The sequence below is a fragment of the Atractosteus spatula genome, chromosome 1, assembly GCF_055471065.1.
Source record: "Atractosteus spatula isolate fAtrSpa1 chromosome 1, fAtrSpa1.hap1, whole genome shotgun sequence".
NCBI lineage: Eukaryota > Metazoa > Chordata > Actinopteri > Semionotiformes > Lepisosteidae > Atractosteus > Atractosteus spatula.
The window spans coordinates 46,973,067-46,994,869 of record NC_142706.1 but is presented as its reverse complement, the minus strand read 5'-3'; the positions used below and the strand labels follow the sequence as shown (position 1 = coordinate 46,994,869).

The window sequence follows — 21,803 nt, the reverse complement described above, 5'->3', positions numbered from 1 at the left end:
CCCTCACTGCCTGAGCCTCAGAATAGCCTATTGATCCTTGCATGCCGGAATGGAAGAGAACATTGCTTGATAAGGAGCGCCTCTCAGGACAGTGACACAACCAAGGACCATGCTTTCTATGATGGATGCCCACTTCAGGTGCCTGGATGTCTAGTGGAGAGCCTTAAGATACATCTAGACATTGGTGATCTTTTGGGTGATTGACTAAGACCTGTGACCAAGACCAATCAATCAGGGACCTGTAGGGCAAAGTTTCACTGTACCTGGTGACCTTTAAAAGCATTGCATGCCTCTCCTAACTTAGATTTTTCCCCACAGAAGGGCCCAGGTGACAACACCACACAACTGCCACTACTTCTTCCCAAAGCCTTGGGACTTAAGCGTCAGGCAAACGTTTAGGAGAAATCCTTATGTAACAATTCTGCCCAAGGTCTGCCTTCAACAAGACCTTGCGACCAGCTAGCTTATTGACCACCATGTGTCCATTTGATCACTGGACCAATGGCGGTTGGACTTTTGTAAACATCTGAATATTGCCAATTTTCAGATGTAGCCATTACATCGGAAGCAAACTGTTTCTCCACCATTAGTAACTCACCCTAACCAACCACTGTTTATATTATTGACCTTGTTCTCTATTTCCTTACAAGATTAAAATAATGTTTAAGAAATTAAGAACATTGGTATAAACCTGGACATAAGTAGATCTGACTAATTCAACATCAAAGCACATTCAGAAGATAATGGCAACTCCACTCTGTAGCTTCTATTTTTGTTATTTGTCTCAACAATACAGGAGGTCAACATAATAGGTAGGTTGGAAAAATTCATTAAGTTGAACAGGCAAAACAGCCTGGATCAAACAATTAAAGCCTTTCCTCTTGAGCTACGCTCTGGCCTAAAAGAGGAAGGATGTTGCAAGGTCTAAAAACACTGCATTATGGATGGTCACAGACACCGCAGTTCTGCCAAGAGTTGCTCACTCCTGTACCAGAATGAAATGGAACAAGTACAGCCACACTGCAGTAAGGTCAAAACAACCCATTTTTTATAGTTTTTCCCCAGCTGCACCATGCCAAAATCTCCAAATAATAAACCAACCTAACCAAGTTCCATTTAAATGCTGCACTAATGGAAGGGGATACAATAATAATTGCTTACACTTATATAGTGCTTTTCTGGACACTCCTCTCAAAGCTCTTTACAGGCAATGGGGACTCCCCTGCACCACCACCCATGTGCAACATCCACCTGAAAACAATGCAATGCTAACCCTCAATATAGGAGAGATCCAATTAGTAAACTGAAGATCCAACAAGGCAGAATTATCCATTGTTCTTTACAAGCTGCATTGCTAAACAAAATGCACCTCTTTCCAGGATCCTATGGAACACCCAGTAATTCTATCGATTTAAGCTCTAGTACAATCGACCCAATAAGCAAATGACTTTCCTCATCTCTGGAAATCCGATTCTGATTAGTTTCTCAAAAGTGAAATTCACTCCCCAAACACAAACATCTATTAAAGTTTTTTGCCACCGGATATGTACAATTTAGAAAAAAGCTACAAAAACAAAATTCTATAGGCTTACAATTCAACTAAGATTCTTCCATTTTATCTGTAAATTTCACTAAATTAAACAATACGAAAAATAACTGAATTCCAAGGTCATGCTTGGCATTTCTTGCTAGGTACTAGATCCTCTTAAAGTGAATGGGTTAAGACAGTTGGGTCTACCTGGGATTAATCTGGTACAACGGGAACTAGAGTTTGACCTTCGTCAGATGCGTAACTCACCTTTCACTCACTGTCGGGGGTTTCCGCATTTGAACAGTGGGGGTCCGGTTCATCAAAGCGGTTTTTGCGTCAGGCTGCAAATCTCTCGTTAAGACTTGCCCATAAACTCCGCTCCTGCTTCCCATGGACAGCTGAGTCATGCTCCTATTGGTACGGCCCATGTGATCTGGCTGCCTCAGGGAAGTCCTGGGTTTTGCTAAAGAACCAAAGTGAATAAAGTCAATAAAATGAACAACTGAAGTAATTTTAGGCAAATGTTTTGAAGAATAGCACTGAACTGTAATATTTTGCAAAGTATTATATACACATTTCTACAAATATTTGTTACCCTGAGAATTTTCCATATTATGTGGACTTTCAAAACGACTGAAGTCTATACAATCTAAACAGATTAAAGAACTGGTAGTTTTTCCCAAAAAAACTGCTTTGCGTTGACAACCTTAAATAATTCAGCATGCACAGGAATAGTTTGAAAAGTCACAATTAATGTAATGGCTAACTGTAAATGAAATGCAGTCACTGCAAGTTCCTTCAGTCAATATTAAATTTCAAAGTATAAGTCATAAGTGATACAACAAGCCAATCACGATGAAAGAACTTTCGAACCAAGTGTAAAATGGTACAAAAAACAGAAGTCAAAGACACTTGCAGAAAAATGTGTATCATATAACCCAGGCCATCTTTCCAAACCGAGCAACCAGGGGGAAACAAATTGTCAGGAACGTCACTTTGAAGCCCAAAGCAACTTTGAAAGATTTATGCAAGGTCTAAACTTAAATCTAGTAAGACATATATACTGCAAAAGGGTTTATGGTTTGACAAGACAAGCCTTCTGCTCTAAATGCCAAGCACTACTTCTTTGTATTGTATTGAGAGGAGAATGAATGCCCTTGCATGGTTAGGTTAGTGCACTGGCACGAATACAACAGAATATTTATGACAAGACTTGGAAGATTACAGGCCATTAGCAATCCCTATTGATTTTTTTCAGATATGGAGGAATTTTGGAAGAAAAAAAAAGAGAAGTACCATTATACAGAACTCTGCAAAATGCTTTTGCACCAGGCTACAATCTTATAGGTAAATTTTGTCCCTTACCTATTGTGTAGACTGGACCAGTACGTATGTATTTATTGCTCTCTAAAATGAGATGCCACGGATCAGAATCTCATCTGTATATTTCATTAACCCTACACTGTACTGTTCAGTAATGAAACCCACAATAAAATGCACAGTATATAAAATAACTTGGGTGCTTCCCTTATATGATTGCAATAGGGGTTACAAATTTCAGTGAAAGAGCAAGAGAAAAATGTTAAAGCAAAGTGACACTGAAGTGTTGAACAAGAGCTCTAATGAAGACCACATTACACTTACTCCTCGCAATCTGCCCAGGGGAAAAAAACCAAAACAAAAACATGTTGCATTACTTGTCTTTATGCATTTAACAAAGTCATGTCTAGAACTTTATGGGACCCTTGGGAGGTTATGTAAAGTTGAATGTGTTGTGCCAGATAAGGAATTTTGTGGAATTTTCATTTGATGGGTGTATTGGGTTTGTACTTGGAGTGTGAGGGGTTACACCATAAAACCCAAATTTCAGGAATTTAGCATATGGGAATAAAATGTGACTGAAATTCATTTCATAAGATACCTGATTTCTGAAGCAACTTTAGCCGTGTACCTCAACCCTAATGTCACAAAAAACACAATGTGTCAAGTAAGCTGGGTGTATTTTTTTAAATCATTTATAATGAACCATTCAAAAAATTAATTTAACACACTTTAAAATGGATATTGCAAATGTTTTAAGAGTTAATTAATGGAAAACAAATTATTTATACAGCATTCCATACAAATATGGTGTGTAAAAAGGCTCACTAATTTGTATTCACAAATTCCTCAAGAAACAAACTAGATGCAATATTAAATATGATAAGCTGGATGCAAGGACTGAAATCTAAAACCTGAATGACCAGTAACTGCCGGAAAATCCAATTAATCTTTTGAATCCATTTGATATAGCATTGAAACACCTCTCAACTGAAAGTAAAGCAACAAATTTAATTAATATAAGTGACACCTGAGAGAAGTGAGTGTTGGGCTTGATGTCTGACATTGTGCCTCAAGCAGAAGTATTTAGAATAGAATTCTTTTATTACATAATGACAACCTGATTTTGAAATGCAAAATGCGCCTTTTTCACATCTCAGCTGCAAACCTCAATCTCACCAGTAGGAAAACACCAATACACAGGACATGCAATTCCATGTCTCTCTCTCCGACAGTCCCCACAAGCCAGCAGACTTCCTGGCAGCTGCAGAGAATCTGACAGAACCCTGCTCAAGTACTCCCACCCTACTGCTGAGTGGCTATGATCCAATCGTGCACAGACATTTGGGAAAACCTTAACACGGCTATTTATGCGATTCATAAAATGCTTGGAGCATCCAAGCTGACAGTGGAGCACTTCCATTAGTCTATTTGATAGTTTGTACATTTGCCTTTTTACATCTCTTGTATTTATGCAAAATGTGATCCTTGGATCATTAAGCATCTAAAAACCAGCCCCTCTAACTTGTTGGATTGCCTCTTTAGAAGCACAAGAACATTCAATGGCACTCATGCAGATGAGAATTCAATCTGGCAGCGGAGAACAGTGGCCAACCTCTCTCTGGCTGTGCCGCTCTTCAAGTGATTCAGACACCTCGGTGACAATTTACTTATCTTTACATAACACCATTGCAAAGATCTTTGAACATTTTAACATATGGAGCCAAGCTCTCATGTTTATAATGAAAATGTTATAGTATTACAATTCAAGTGAGGAAGCACAATGGAATACATTCAGATTAATTTTGCAACTGTAGAAAATGGAAAGTGATCAAATTTGTACACCATCAATCTGGGAGGGGGATCTGTTCATATCCAGGAATTTCTAACCTGGTAACACATAGCCATGTCATCTGAAATGTTACTGTCACAAGTGGTTTATTTTCATGTTAAATATGGGACACACTGAGGGCATGACATTAAAAACAAAGATATTTTAACACTGAAGTTGTCACAAAAACGTCATCAACTGGGTACTAGAAAATTTCTAAAACTACAGAAAACGCCAACTGGGTATTTTGCAGGGGCAGTGGGAGATTATCCATTGATTTTGACAATTTATTCAAGTGATAAACCCCAAAGTGTCTGTTCTACTTAAATAGTAGAACCACTGTCTCACACCACTGTAAAAACGTTTTATCACCTTCCTGACACACATTAGCCAGTATAGCCTCACCACTACAGGTACAGAAAACAAACCTCCTTTTCTTTGTTAATGTGACATGACTGCAATCAATGTCCCAGCTAACAAAAACAGCAAAAAAGTAGGATACAGATGTCTGACCTAATCTGCAGCAGCTATTCTTGGAGCTCCTTGTACAGTAACAAGCTCCTCAGAGGAACAATGAAATGGGTCAAGCTTTCACTTTTTATATAAAAAGTACAAAGAACATTTGTAATTCCAGAGAGAGAAGTTGTCCAAAATGCAGCCGTTGAAGTTTATGGTTCTGATGGTTGATAATGCTGCATACACTGAACTAACTCCTGTGGCTTGCCACAGATCTGCCAGACCTGTCATACCACCTGTGCTCTCCATGTATTCTTAACTTGGCCTCGGCATTCTGGGTGTTGGTGCACTATACTGGATGTATTCTGCATTTTCAATGTTTATTTTTCCCCATAACTCCTTTAAGATGCAAGCACTCACTACATCCCAATTTATCACAACTGTTACCTTCCAATTCCACAATGTTCATCAGTCATAGTTGTATTTATTATACATCACACCTCTTCATTCAACAACTGGCAAAAATACACCCCCCCAATGTTCACATTCACCAGTTAGTAAACTGCTGGGACTAAAATCCAGTTCAAATGAAGTTAACTGGACTTTGTGATCAGCATCACCTACCTATAACCAGCACCTGAGGGATCGATGAAGGAAAACATTCAGTTACCAAGAAGAGATACAGCTTGTCTTGTTTAGCAAATTAGTGTTCTAGGGTTAACTGGAAAAAAAAACTGTCCCAATAGCATATGACTAGAAATACTCCAGTACTGGAGAATATCACCCAGGATAAGTTGTAGAACTGACCAAGTTAATTAGAAAGATGGGGGGGGGGGGGGGGGGGGGAGACCTGTAAAACAACAGGTCACAAACTTACCATTTGGCATAAATGGAGTAGCAGGTTTCACCCTCATCTGGCAGTTCACCAGCTGCGATTTACCAGTCTTCTTAGAGTTGCGCTGCCGAGCCACGAGCTGGGCAATGTGTGCAGTCTCATTACAGACTGCAGCAAAGCATGTCGCCTGGAAAAAACAGAAGCTTTAGTCAGTGGGCAACAAGACTGCACACATCCAGCTCCTAATTTCTCCCTCATTCACACTTCTTACAGAAATACCCTTAACTAATCTGCACACTCTTCACCATTGAGAAAGGAGTAGCACAAGGAGGTAACCAGATCCCTTCTCATGCAACAAGCTTAAGGGTTTCAAAGTTCTTAACACTTGCACAGAAGAGCATGGGTCTACAGCAGCGTGAGTAACCCAAGCACTGAGTCACAAGGACACACATTGAACTATGGCTATACAGCAGATGCCAAAGAAAACCTCAATTTTGCAAATGTTAAGATAAGTTTTCAAAATATTTAAATAAGCGTTATGCTTTAGATATTTCTTAAGGAAGATGCTGTCAGTTTGTCTATTGCAGCTGCTTCGGGGTCACGGCTATCTCCCTCTACACAGAGAGGGCAGGCATTCATCTAGAGCAAGGGCCTCCCAACTCTGCCTTCTAAAGATTAGGACCAATTGTAAAGTATTTTTCAGTTAAGCAAGTAATTTGTTCAATCAAGGCATCTGTGATCTTGGGAGCTTTAGTGTCTTATCATTTGAAACAAAAATATGAAAATATAAGCTAAATAAGTAACTTGTGTAAAAGTGACACCTGAAGAAGGCTCCACGGCCGAAACGTTGCGTTTTCTTCTTTTTTTCAGCATGGAATAAACCTATTACTTGTTCCTTTGCAGCCTACGCATGCTGACGCAGCTACCCACCTGAACTACTTGTGTAAAAGAGCCAAGTTAAAATATCCCACATCCCTAGAAATTATTGCTCTCTAGTAGCTCTTGGTTTAGATCGAAACATCTTGTGGAAATTCTCTACCACCACTGCTACTCAGCTGACTTCCATCTCACTTTAACCCACCTTCAGAGTGCTTTGTAAGGGGGGAACCTTCCAGATGCTGCTACCATTATTAACAGAGCTGACCAGTGTTCAACAAACACCACTGCACCAATAGGATTACAAGTATAATCGTAGATTACTCATCTTCTTGGCACCATTTGAAGGGTGTACAAATAGTTCATCACTGCATGACAATTGCACTACAATAGTCATTAATAAAAGTCGGCCTTATTTAACCTTCCATTAATTATCTTATAGTGGAGAAATTAGGCATTAGCTTACTAGATGAAACCTAAAACAATACAACAGATTTAAACCCCATTACTTTAAATCCAACCATCTTACAAGATACACAATGTACTCGGATGTGGAGGGCGAAACACCCTTTGTAAACTAAGTAACAAAAGGCTGCCTCTTCCAAAAATACAAGAGGGGCAGAATGTCTAGTGGATTTTAAAGGGAAACAGTCATACCAGAACAAAAACACAGATCCATTCCATAAATTAAGACCCTTCACTTCAATATAAGACAGGTTGTTATTGATCAAGCAGCAATTAGAGAAAGGTGGGCTGTAACTTGCTCTCTCTCTCTCATGTTAACTCTTCTTTCCCCTGTTATTTCTTTCAGGCACATTGCTACTTCATCTCTGTAATATGACCTCCTAGTCATCTGGGAATCTCCAACCTGGTAAAGTAGAGTCATCTGGCTTCCATTCAGATAAGCTTGCCCAATTAAATGCCAACGTCATATTTCCAGTAGCAAAAACTGGACATCAATATAAATTAGGAAGTTGAGCTTATTTGGGTGAGATGCTTAAATATACTTTCATTTGTGCCCATGTTGCAAAAGGCATTTGCCGTTTGTTATTTGTTTTATACAAAGTATAACACTATACTGTAAACAGGCGCCGTCCTTCAGATGAGACATAAAACCAAGGTCCCAACTCTCTGTGGTCATTAAAAATCCCAGGGTGTTTCATGAAAAGAGTAGGGGTGTAACCCCGGCGTCCTGGCCAAATTTCCCATTGACCCTTGCCAATCATGGCCTAACAATCCCCATCTATTAATTGGCTTCATTACTCTGCTCTCCTCCCCACTAATAGCTGATGTGTGGCGAGTGTTCTGGTGCACTACGGCTGCCTTCGCATCATCCAGGTGGATGCTGCACATTGGTGGTGGTGGAGGGGAGTCCCAATTACCCGTAAAGTGCTTTGAGTGGAGTGCAGTGCATCCAAGTTGTCTTGGATGCACTGCAGTAGTGCATTCTTGAGGAGATGAAGCCATGAACTGGTTACTCAGCATCAGTGAGAAAGAACTGGTCTTAGACAAGACCTGTTTTGTAAATGCAAGAAGGACATGCAGCAGCCTTTATGATTAAAAAGAAAAACAAGGAACAGTCAAGTCACCCCCAAGTTAACAGAATTTGAGGGAAATTTCTGCATCACCAAAAATGAGACCAGTTTCGCTCTAAATAATTGCATATAAATACAAACTAATTGTTACCCACAAACAATTTTGCACTGAACGCTTTTACTACTGTTGCCTTTTACGCATTCAGACAACACAAACTCAAGAATGATATAAAAGCATTTCAAGTGTGCATACAATTAATAACTCCTTACATGTACCACCGTGAACAAAGTTATTGTAACAGGATCTCGTGCCACACTGCTTTTCACTTCAGACAACCAGTAATGGAGACAAAACATCTTGCCATCAAGGACCACAGCTGTGCATTAAGGTTTGTTTAAAAAAGGCTTTCTGATGAAATGCAATTTATATTCCCTGTTGAGCTTCAGTGGGTTGCCAGTTGATATGGCTGCTGGCAGTTTTTATGTAAAAAAAAAACATTAACAAACTATCTTATTAATCAATCTTTGCTTAGAATGACTTTAGACAGAACTCATAAAAACAAACTTCATTATGTACACAGATGCATTATTGCATAAGAAATGACACTCGAGTACAACAGACCCACTTGTGCAGAATGTCTCAATATGACTTACAGAGGCATTTAGATCCTGTAATGAGTCTAGTTACACCTCAAAATCAAGTGTTGTTCTGGATTTCTAGGCTGGTCATCCACCCACACCACTGACTTTCTACACCACAACAGATGAAAGCATCAAACTTCAGGGGAAGTTTGCCCTAACTGAACCTTAATTGGTCTTGAAATGGGGTAAATAAGCTGTACCAATAAATATGATCAGACGTATACCTCGAGTAGCTGAACTGCTAATAATGTAGCTTCCCTAAACATTTACACAAGTTTGTAGTACTAGAATGAGAAAACACCCAACTGAAATGCTTTGGTCTTGCGCCCACTGATTTCCCTAAAATCTTCGCTCAGGTCTCTTATAAAATAAGACCAGCGTCACCTTGTTGCTATGCACATTGACATTTGTAAATTTACAGACGAACAAAATACCAGAAAAGCGAACTTCCACTGTCCAAAAAGTTAACTGAGCTATGACTGTCACACCCTAAATGCTAACATGAAAACCACAACAAGAAAGGGCGGAGCACTTTAAAGGAGATTTCCAGTGTTGTTAACATGAGCTGTAATGTAAACCGGAGGCTTGAGGACGTTAGCAGACACCGCAGTTTCTAACGAAGACAAAAGGTACCCGACTGGCCAAGTGGACCCTAGACGTATACTTTGGTTCACCTTAAAAATAGTCTCTTTATAGCGATATTAGCTTTATGTTTACACATAGGCACTGACAATGGCTGCAATCCAGCATTTCACTAGAAGTAGGCCATTAGATCCCAATCCCAGTTCTGGAGAAACACTCTTCTGGTTTTGCTCAACCCAAGTTCTTCCTTGCAGGCTAATGGATATGGTTTTCCCCATCTATAAGTCTGCTTTCAGCCATTTTAAGGTGGAAGCGTTTGTAATGGGTATTAAACCCAGTACCAATTTCAGAGTTTTAGAACAGCCCTCATTCAGATCCTCTGCAGAAGGATGACGCGTACATTGCGGAATGGTCCACCAGCACTCCTCCAGATATTAGTGGCTGTGCTGCAAAACTTTCGGAAAATTCACATGAGAAACAAGAAAATTTATTAGTTTGTATGAAGAAACCAAAGCATTGTGTTACACATCTGATGTGCAAGAGTGTGGCCTGTTGCATAGCTATGAGGGTTCAGTCATTAAAACTAGAAATTGTGCAAGAGGAACTGAACGAGCCTCAGCTTCTTTGTCATCAAGTCCTGCCAGGAAAAGGCACCTGTGCTATGCACTTTGACCAAAGCCAAGATTAAAACACTGAAATAAGTTTAGTTTATAACAAATTATAGTGATATTTGATAACCCAAGCACTACATAAAATGTGAGGCATGCAAGTTTTTTTTATATAGGTACAGCTCTTGTGATGGATTAATAAGTCAGGCTTAAACTTGACAAGACATTCCACAAACATGTACAAATCATTGCTTACCAAAAGTCTACATCCTACAGTCATAGAAATCCTAGAATTCTAGTCTTGTAATTCAAATACCAACCAAACACGCCAAAAAACACTCCCCTCCTTCAACGTGGATATCAAAACAGAACGGGAACCTGACCTGAGGACTCTACATCAGGCAGTATGGGGGCACAGTGGTTGGCATTGCTGCCCCACAGCGCTGGGGCCCTGGGTCCGATTTCTTGGGTGCTATTTGCATGATCATGTGGGATTCTGCCGGGTGCTCCGGTTTCCTTCCACCGTCCGGGCGCTCCCAGGTTAATTGGGAGCCCTTCTGCCCAGTGCTTCCCTAGACAGGCTCCAGGTCGCCGTGATGCTGAATTGGATAAGCAATTATTGAAAGTGATGAAGATTCTACAATAAAGCAATTTCACAAGTATTATTTACCACTCAGATTACACACTAAACATTATTACCAGAACCCATTCTCATAGACTAAACACAAGGTACTCACTCAGTAGTGCAAGTGGTAAGGAAAAAAAAGGAAAAGGGGGGCTTATGGTAATGTTCTTTCTTCCACATCTCTCTCTTGTCTTGATATCTATGGTGTGTTCCATTTGTTGAATGCTTATTTTATTACTCCTGGCACTGATGGACTCCCAAAAGAATTTTCATAGCCAAGGACCTAGTACTGTAAAAGTATTATTGTAGAACAAAAGCTTCAAAGATGGACTTGACTCTAAAAGGGAGCACCATCTCTCATTTAAGAAATGACATCAATAACTGGAGGCCCCTCAGACTGTTAGGTGTAGACAGTAAGATCCTGTCCCGTTTCCAATCACTAGGGGAAAAACAGGCATGTGGGCTTGCAGGGCATCTAATGAGCAACAACCTGGCCTTGTTGACGTATTACTGTCTATACTTGGAGGACCACTCTCCTCCCTTGTCTATTTCAGGTCTCCTCTTAAAATATACACAATTTGCTCTGCCAAAACCAACAGTACCTCAGATCCATTTTAAAACAAATTAACTTTGGCCCAATTTAAATCACTGATTAACTATCTATATACATAGCAATGGAAGGACCTATACATCTCAGCCTTTTAAAGTCTTTTCTGGTGTGAGGCAGGGCTGCTCGGTATCTCAGTTTGCTGTTTGCATTAGCTATGGAGCCCTTAGCCTGAGTGGAGGATAGAGAGCTCAAGACATGTTTGTACATGGAAGATGGCATACTACATTAGGCGTTAAACTATTACTAGGAGCAGTGCAGTGGCTCTGTGGCTGGAAGGTTGCAGGTTCATATCCCGCGGCCGGCAGAGGTATCCTACGGCAGAGGTATCCTACTCCATTGGGCCCCTGAGCAAGGCCCTTAACCCCAACTGCTCCAGGGGTGTCATAAATGGCTGACCCTGCACTCTGACCCCCAACCTTCTCTCTCCGTCTGTGTGTCTTATTGTCTGTGTGTCTTATTGAGAGCAAGTTGGGGTATGTGAAAGAAATCTTATATGGCCAATAAAGTGATCTTATCTTATCTCTACTCTTGACTATTTCAGTCAGCAGGTATTTGCAGTGATCAATCCCGTTTTCAGCTTTTATCTGATCAGAATTCAAAGGAGTCTAAATTAGAACATGGTCTCAAACCACACAGAACAGAATTAAAATCCTAGGAAAGTGGAGTTGGCAGAACAGATTACCAATTCTATCTGGGAATCCTTCACAGTGGGCAGGGACCTCATGCTAATGACTAGCAACTTTTCCATTAAAGTCAAAATCTACACACTGAGTTTTCTGGGTAACACCTTCCCAGTCCCACTGTTCTAGAAGAATATTGCTTTGCATCTTCTGTACCTTTGAAGATTTTTTGCAACAGCTTATATTCTAGCTGGAGCAATTTTATATTTTATACACTGAGTAGCAGAGTAACACAGGGGTGTTCAGAGGCACTGAAGTTCTAGTCAAGAGTAGGGGGAGTCTTGTCTCTATTATTAAAGAAAACTACCTTAGAGATGCATAGAAATGATGTAGAAGATCTCTGGGAAACCAATTTTCTTGTTCAAAACCTACCAGAAATTTAGAATACTTAATGATTTTATTGACCACAAGTAACAAATAACATTTCAGTATTCCTTGATTTCTTTGCTAGTGTTCTGCAGGCTTTGTGCATTACCAATATTTTAGAATTCATGAACTTTCAGTGAGATGCATTTAATTCAAGTCCCACACAGTACTCTGCCAATTACTAAATTCATCATTAAACTTGTACAACAAATTAGACTATAGACATCCTTCCGGATCCAATTAATTTAAGCACCAGGGCTTGGAATTTTAGGATAGCCTAGAAACTGAAATTCAACTGGGATGCTGTAACATACATTCAACTAAAACACCACTGAACTGCTGCAATAAAGGATTGATTAATTCTAGAGCAAAGAAACAAATGTCAAATTAGAAGTGAAACTTTAAAGTCTTCACTATAATTAGGAATACAAAATTCTGCACTGCAAACAGAACAACAATAAAAAAAGCAATAGATGCCAAACCCTCAGAACCCCATCTAAACATTTAGAACAGGCATTTAATAATCAAACTAACACTTTCTTACGATGCACACACACCATTCCATGTTCCAATGCACCAAGACCGTGTTGGAAATAAACAACAAGCCTACTGAATGCTCTCCTTTGGAACGGATCCATTTGTTTTGCAAACCATTTGTGCCGTCATTAATTTAATCTGAACTATGCATAAGTTTATAGTATGCTACTGTAGCAAAAGAGGCAATGTTAACAAAAGAGGCAGTTAGGTAATAGTTAAGTGTAAAAATAACTTAAATTTAATCTGGACAACAGTTTGAGAACGTCCTTTCATTTTTTAAACTGTTTTATCCAGTACAGTGTCATGGAAGGAGCCAGAGCCTAACCTGGAAACCAGTGGGTGCAAGGCAGAGGATACACTCTGGATGGGACATCAGTCCATTGCAGGGACAGAGACACACTCACACCAGGGCCAGTTCTTTTACAGAAGCCAATTAACCTAAACAGCTGGTCTTCAGACTGTGGGAGGAAACCAGAGCACCCACAGAAACCCAGACAAAAACAGGGAGAGCATACAAACTCCATGCAGACTGTGACTGAACCCAGGGTACCAGCACTGCAAGTTAGCAATGTTAATCACTGTATCGCCGTGCTGGAGCACAAGCAATTTCAAAAAGTTATCTTGATTTAAGAACGTTCTGTTGGAGAAATCAAACTAAGTTAATTCGGGAGGAAGTGTCGTGTCCATACAGAATCATAGGCATGTACATGGTTTCCATATATTAATCTAAAAGCACTAAGACCACGTGCATCAAACGCCCGAGTATTCACTCTCACTACAAGCCTTTCATAAAAAATGGCTATTATGTTAAAAAATACAAAAAAACAAAAAGGAACTTGCATTTTTCCCCCACATCCACTGCACACAAATAAATGTTTCCAACTCCACAGGATAGCCTATATTTTTCATATAGATTAGGTACAGTGCCTTTTTAAATCCAATTTCCAATAATCCTATTTATTCTAGTCCAATTAATTACCTCCGCATTACACCAGCAGACAACCTCAATACAGCTCCATCTACATACCTTCAGTTTTGTACCCTTACCAAGTACCATATTTAAAGTGCTTAAAACACAAAACCTGTTTGAATTCGTTTGAAATCTTTCACCAAAAATAAGCAACCTCAAAATCGCCATTTACAAAATGCACGTTTTCAAACGTGCAGAAACAAATGTGTTCTACATTCCTCATAACCTAGAAATTTTCTACCTCCAAAATGTTCTCAAAATAGAAATCTTGTTCCTTCAGGGATCTGACCCATCAGCAACCTAAACACATCTGACCATTTTAAACATAAATGCTTAATCTAGTCTATCTAAGATGGTAGTACAAGAAATCACAGGCCTTCATTATAAGAATTATCGACTTTATAAATCTAACTTGAGTTAGATTTGTGTAAAGCACATGGAGTGCCTGTTTAGCCGGACATATACTGTCAATATCTCAGCACAGATTAAAAAGGTCAGTCCGGCATGAAAGACCCCTACATCTGTGAAGCATTTTCAAGACATGACTGCAATGACGACTGGGGGGCTCTCACCTCTCCTGTCCGGCTGCGCTCCATCTTCACCACTGAAGGGATACTTTGCAGGTACATCTCAAGGGAAGGGTATCCAAACTGCTTGTGCGGGATGAACTCCCCTGTGAGAGATCTGTACTCGGACTGTAGCCGCGACACAGAGACCCCATTTTTCTTGGACTGCAGCACAGCCCGCAACATCTTCTTAACCAACTCCGTCTCCGACATCCTCTACCTGAAATGCACAAAACATTAAGAACCGTCAATCACTCCCGTCTTAAATCCTAAATAATCTTCAGTATCCAGATCAATAGTGCTGGACATTTAGTTTTAAATACCTTATTTTACACTAATGACCAATTCTAATAAAAATCATTAGCTTGCTTGCTACAGAGGTTTCATTAAAGAGGTCTAGGCAAGCTGAGCTTTCAGTGAACACACCATCACTTTAGAAGCCTGCAGGGAAGAGTCTCAAACTAAAACTCAGAACACTTTTTAAAGCCTGTTCTGATAAAACAGCTTTTAAGATCCGTACTGTATCTTTCATGAACTCCAAAGCTCAAAACATTTTTGCACGTACGTTTACAATTTAACCCACATTCCAGACAAAAAGTCACTCGAAGTTTTATTTTTAGGTTTCTTATAGCATGGTTATGTCATTTATCGGTGAAACGCAAGAGACCCAGGTACTCTTAGCTCTGGTAGTAACCTTACCGCCCGAATCCTGTATGGGATCCGAGTCCCTTTACTTAATTAACTTTCCTCATGCGCTGTGTAGGTTAGATTAAGCCGGTGAGTTTTGCCAACCAAGTTTGAGGTTTCATTATGAATTAGCTAGACTGTCAGTATCTAGGACCTTATGCGTTACAGATAGAGTCGCCTAAACCCCCGCAGGGGTCATTGAGTTGAGTAGACTTGGCCAGACCACATGCTGTGAAGACTTAGTCGTGACCAAAAAAAATTTTTTGATCTACTTCTACAGTGTTTTCGTTGCCTGAAGATGCAACTGTAACGTTAGCTATAGCCTAAGAAAAACAGTTCGCCGTCATAACATCCACAAAGCACCAACCTACGGCCTTATTACATACGCATGAAAGAAAACATCACCGACTCTTAAGGAAGCGAAATCCTTTGTATTTGTTGAAATAGATCATACAGTTGTGAAGGGACTCTTTCAGCGAGCCGGTGTAAAATCGCTGCTGTCTCATGCAGTTAATTTTTTATTCGACCGCGTCATGGTCTTTTATTTTGCCAAGGTCAGCGTCGGTAAACGGTCGATTTTTCTAAAGACCCGTTCTCGCGCGCTCGGCAGCGGGCAGCGTGACGCGAACCCCCAACCAAACACCCTCGCTTGCGGTGACGTCACGCTACAGCGCCCCGACTGGCTTCGCTCAGAGCGTGTACAACACTATATGGCCCACAAAAAGTTTTAAGTAATTTGTTCTTTAGATTTACCCATTATTTAACCGTGTTTACACATAAGGCCAATAATATAGAAGTGTAATAGAGAATATAGAAGTATTCTTTAAAATAGCCGTTTTCAATTTTGTTTTAAAGAGCCCAAAACTGCCGTGAGAGCTGAACTTCGGAAATCTCCAGATTCTCTCTCCCTACAGCGGTGGTAGAATGAAATACCCACAGCAGTTAAAATGCTTAGTCCCTAACCACCCTTTCAGCCCCTACGATGTCAACTACATTGTTTACACCATTCTCTTTAATCGTTTTGTTTGCACAGCACTTGGTTTTGCAGTTTGTGCTTGCCTTATTTTAACATTATAGCAATCGGATTTTTTCCTATTAGTATTACAAGATGGTGTTAAAAAAATCAGCATTATGAGTCGACTTGGATAAACGAATTTAATTTAAATTGGTATCGAAATGGAAGTTAGGACTCAAATTGTAAGTGTTTCAGTCGTTAAGACGGTTATCACAATACTATCCTTTCGATATAGCCGACAACTTCAATATCCGTACCCTACGTGACCTGTTGCCAACCGACTCCAACGTCATGCACCAAAACTATACGCATTTGTAATAAACTGACGGCACACGTGGTTAGAAGAACGTTAACAAGTTAGTTGAAACATTTTCAGTTTCGTTTACTGCAACTCAAGACCGTAACGAATCTTACTCGCCGCTCCAATACACTACCATCTGTACCTACCGGCTTCAAACAAAAATAGTACGAGAAAACGTCTCAAAAGGCTGCACCCTGGTCGTAATTAAGAGAAACCGCAAGTCATGCTGATCAACGACCAGCGACCTTTATAGCAGAATTTTAGCATTTGGTATCCATACTAAGTGACACACCCTCCTTACTTATCAAACCGATTCTGAATGGCTGGACTGTTTCTTCCTGCGCTGGTCTGATGTAATGCAACCCGTCGCTTTCACTCATTAGCTAAACAATAATAATAATTTTTTATTGCTTTTACCATTTGGTGACCGTCTTTACGCGTAACCTCAGGAATCTAGCACAGCAGCAAGTGCACGGACAGCGACATGATTTCACCATCGGGATCTACTTGCCGGTATAGTCGTGAAGTTCAGCAAGATAAACGCAAACAATTATTTCTGAAACTTGGCACATTTTACGTTTTATGCAGCAATCCCCCGCTTCGAGCACATCGCAGGCTGTCGTTTTAGCTTTCTGAACTGTCAGTGATACAAGCCGCGAATTTGTGCGATTTCTTTTTTTTTGCCAAAAACCCAACTAACGAAAGAACGCTGCCAATTCACAAACATCACACTTTTCCCGAAGAAAATTAAAAAACAAACTTTGTGTCTGAGTGAATTTTGAGATTTAGTCTGTCTAGTTCATACCTATCTGGAGGATGTGGTCTCAAGACCGAGCTTCACTTATTTACAGCGTCAGGAGACGTTTCCCCTTCTCTCCTCCCAGCCAGCACTCCAGTACCGCGGCTCTCTCTCCCAGTGCCGGCTGCTGAGCTGTTTTAATAGTGACGTGATCCGCCAGCTGCTTCCAGCCCCTGTTAATTAGCCATCAAGGCGCAGGCGTCGCGACAGGCACTGCGGCACTCAGAGCACAGCAGACAGCTCCCAGTCACAGCGGCCCGCTCCTAGTGCCGGCGCTGTCCGCAAGGCCGTCCAAAGGCGACCTACTAGGACCAAATAGCAAAGCGTCTCCAAATAATGTATTTGTATTTAAAGTAAAAATAAACATCAAGAAGCGCCTCGGGTTCCTAAAAGGTTACTCTACAACTCGACTAATCAGGACGTTCTCAATGTATCGTGGGGGTTGTTTGTGTATTGTTTGCAGCTAATACAAAAGAAAATCACACTTCTCTAGCTGGAATCCATGCCAAGCTATCCACCTGCTCTCATCATGCCAAACGCCACAGACAGCAGAGAAAACGTGGCAGGTTCTTCGGTTTTTCTTTTTGCTCATAAAGCAATATCAAGAAGGGCCCAAAGCGTCAAGTTCCGTGCAGTAAAATATCTTTGCACCCCGTAGCAAATGGTTATAAAATCGGCAAGCTGCAATAACTGATCACCAAAAGAAAAAATGAGCGACCTTCATGTAGAGAAAAAGAGCACCACGTCAATGAAAACCGTAAGAAAGTGCAGCAGGAGAAAGAAACAAAACACGTGTTCATTGCGATACTTGTTTTAATTGTATAATTACACTTGCTAGTTTTGTCATGTTTAGTCTCAGACGACACAAGTGTTAACTAAGTGGATGTGCATTTAAAAATGGGAACAGGAGACACTTCTCTACTCGAAAGGTTGTCAGAGAGTGGACCAAGATACCCAGTCATGCTGTTGAAGCTGATATAATGGTGTCTTTAAAAAAATAAATAGATGAGTTTCTTAAATTAACTGCTAACTACCAATAATGGTCTACTGTTGTTTGTAACCTCTCTTGTGTTTTTAGGTATAATGCAAGACATGTTGTTGAAATTTAAACTGTATTATCATTCTAATCAATGCAACGCTTTATTTTTTCAGAAACTCAGGATCCAGTGTTGATAAGTACATATGCATTGCATTCTCCGTGTAAGTCTAAAGTCTACACTGAATTTCTCAACAACAGATGGAACTCCATTGACCATCTATATAATTAATCAATTATATAAACAAACTGAGATTTCTATTTTAAAGTTTTAAAATGAGGTTATAACGTGCACAAATTTCCTTACCTTTGCATTTCTGCTGTATAACTGTGAAGTGTTTTCATGAGAAAAGTTGTGACTCTGGAGTTTTAAACAAGACTGACATAGCGTCTTGCCTCCCTCTTACTGTTGACTGCACCACAGTTAGCTTTTTATGTTCCTAATGAACTGAATTTTATTTCAGGATTTTATATATTATTGTTATATATAAATGTTTAACCAAATGGGCTGTGTGCTGCACATTATATATCTTTTTTTCTAGATATTAATACTATACTACTAACCATCCATGAAGAGAAATTATCAGTGACTTCTAAACTGGCTATAAAAGCAATTAAAGCATTGCAGGCAAATATAATGATCTATGTACAGACTATTGAGTTAATATCGTCATATCCATTAAGCTAATATATGCTGAGCTGCAAAAGAAACCTATTATTTGTAACTGCAACAAATTTCAATAATCATCAGGAAAATGATAGAATTTTTGTTGTAGCGCATGACCCATTGTTTTATTGATCAGACATGATAGGGATAAATTTCATTATGCTAACATTTGTACTCAACAACGTTTGTCAAGAGGGGGTCTACTGTGAAAGTAATGGCCTCATAGCTTCCATGACCATTGTTGGTTGCAATACAAGATGTAAATATTGTCAAACAGGTTGTGTTGTTTGCTGTTTAAGAGATCGTGTCCCATTTTTCTTATAGTGTCTGTTCACTGGTCTCATCCCAGCTCATCCGATACATTTTCAATGGGGCTCAAGTCTGCTGAGTAGGACATCCACATCATGACAGCAGGTGTGGTCCTGGGACATAATTAATGTAGCGCCTTGCAATCACATGGCCACCGATTACTGCCAGTGGTTTTCTGCAGCAAATAGAGACTCCTGCTCAGACCGTCTCTCTCAAAATGTCCCATCGGTTGGTCTTTAGTACACAACAATTAGAGTATCTGTTTGCATGGTGGGAACATGTCCATTAGGGCTATCTAGCTGTCATCAAGTATTGGCAAATCGTTTGAATTTGCTTAAAAAATGCTTAACCTTTTACTAAAACATGTAAAAAGTACAGTATTAATTAACCTTCTGGTTATTACCTCTTCATCTTCTGTAATAATTATATAATACACTCTCAAAGAAAATCCGCTTCAGTGTTGTCTTGTGCTAATTTTGCAACAGAAAAGGTCTTGCTTGCTTTAAAACAGGCAAGTCCTTTTCTCTCTGTGGAGTTTTGCATTTGTGTTTGGTGAAATGTGCCTACAACTCTGTAAGCGAAAATGTATTATAGGATATTCCAAATGAATAAAGACAAGAGGAGTGGTCTTCTCCTAGGGGTAGGCAGACATACAGAAGTGTGAGGGGGAGGACAGCCTGAGGAACCGACTGCATGGAGATGAGCAGGTGTCACCGTTCACTGTCCCTGCTTCCTTTGTCCTTCGTCGTCCCTCTCTGCCTCTCTGTTCCAAAGGTGTGGCGTCAGCATGGCACCACAGGTGTGGCAGGTGTACTTCCAGCATGTTCAGCACTCCCACCCAGTCTAATGTGTCACCCCTGAATGTGTGTAATTGATGCATGTCTGGGCAGATAGTGTGTTGTCCAATTTGTGTTGATTGTCGCCTGCCATACTGTATTAGCATATAATGGCCAGGGTGTTTGTCAGATATGGTGCTTTTCTAATCTCTCTTTTGTACCTGTTTTTCTCTCCCTTTGAAGTTTTCCTGCCCTGTAGCACATACATTAAAACAGAAATCCAAATGCTGGTTATAAGGTGTGTGTTGCAGAGAGCACACTTTCTGCTTTAGATGTGCTCTTATTCCTATAAGTGTTAGTTGGGTGGGTAGGGGCTGGTTTGAGACTTTATATGTCTTTATGTTTGGGATCCATGTTAGCATTAATTGCTATATAATCATATGAAGAATTATTCCATTTTTGAGAGGAAATGGAGAAGGTGGCAATAATTCTTTTTGGTTATAAATTGAAATAATCTTAGCTGAATTAAATCTGAGTTGGTAAAACCTGTAATGTTCATGTAGATTTGATTGAATGCAATATCTGCTTATACAAAAAGTAATCTTTGTGGGCACAGAACATGTCCATCTTGGGTAAGTAGTTTTCCATATTTCTTTCTTTGGTGTGTTGCTTAATTTGTAGGTGAAGGTAAAAACAATCTGATAAACAAAATATTGAGTTCAGTTTGGAATCATGCACATGTGATTAATTTAGAAGTTTCCATATATTTAAAGTGCTTGTTACATTGGGTAGAAATTGTCTGTTGGTTCTGTCAGAACAGCCTGTATGTGGTCAAACTGCCCTGGATGCATATTCCAAAATATTTGTTTCTTGATTGTTACTCTCAAGAGTAACACCCAGTGAATGACACTTATGAGATGAACTGATTTAAATTGACCAGTCCAAAATCTTTTACTTTGTTTTGGAGGAGGTGTCTTGCAGTCTAACCAGACGAGACTCATGTGAAACTACAAATAAACGTGAGCAGGCTGCTTTGTAGTTGTTGTCCTTTCTGTGGTGCGCCAGGAACAGACTGGAGCTCAGTAAATGGGGTTAGACGAGAAAAACCAGCACTGTACTTCGACCCCTCCCGCTTCATTTAAATTCCACTCTAATCACTGATCATATACCCTCACTCATTAAAATCTTTTAACCTACAATGTCTGAGTGAATGCATGACTGGGCTAACATTGACACCCGGGTCATTTCTATAGCCCATCTCCATTTACGGTTTTTTTCATGAGTGTAAAACTCTGTAGTTGTTTTAAACTTTGTAAGTACTTGTAAAGTTATCGATGTGGTCTCAAATCTTAATTGGCAATTACTTTTAGGATATACACAACTGATTTCATAATCACCATTTTTCCATAGTTGGATTTTTGTCAACAATTCTGTGACCCGCAAAAGAGAGAAAACGAGACTTCGTGCACTCCCGAAATGCTTTCCCACAGAGCTGTCTCTCTTTGATATATTACAACTACGACGCAGACGAGAGGGCTAGGATACGTGTGTAATTATGTTTTGGACCCCGAGAAAAAAGAAGTACCAGTGGGGTAGGTGTTACTCAGAACATTGTAACAATGAACTGGTCTTCGTGTGCTTTT

General features: G+C 39.9%; 1 protein-coding gene across 3 annotated transcripts in view; it reads right to left on the bottom strand.

Moving 5' to 3' along the window:
* The window catches only part of tdrd7b (tudor domain containing 7 b), a 41,492-nt gene extending 23,998 nt beyond the window's left edge, over positions 1–17,494 (bottom strand). Inside the window, exons 1-4 of one of the 3 annotated variants that reach the window (XM_088922266.1) lie at positions 17,379–17,494; positions 14,577–14,790; positions 6,016–6,160; positions 1,799–1,994 (exon numbers count right to left, since the gene is read on the bottom strand). In XM_088922266.1, coding sequence (XP_088778392.1) covers positions 1,799–1,994; positions 6,016–6,160; positions 14,577–14,783 — 548 coding nt within the window. In that variant the 5' untranslated portion in view covers positions 14,784–14,790; positions 17,379–17,494. Of the gene's footprint in view, positions 1–1,798; positions 1,995–6,015; positions 6,161–14,576; positions 14,791–16,719; positions 16,767–17,378 lie in introns of those variants that run through there. The other 2 variants (XM_088922282.1, XM_088922275.1) reach the window with 2 other exon arrangements.
* Positions 17,495–21,803: the final 4,309 nt, after the last annotated feature.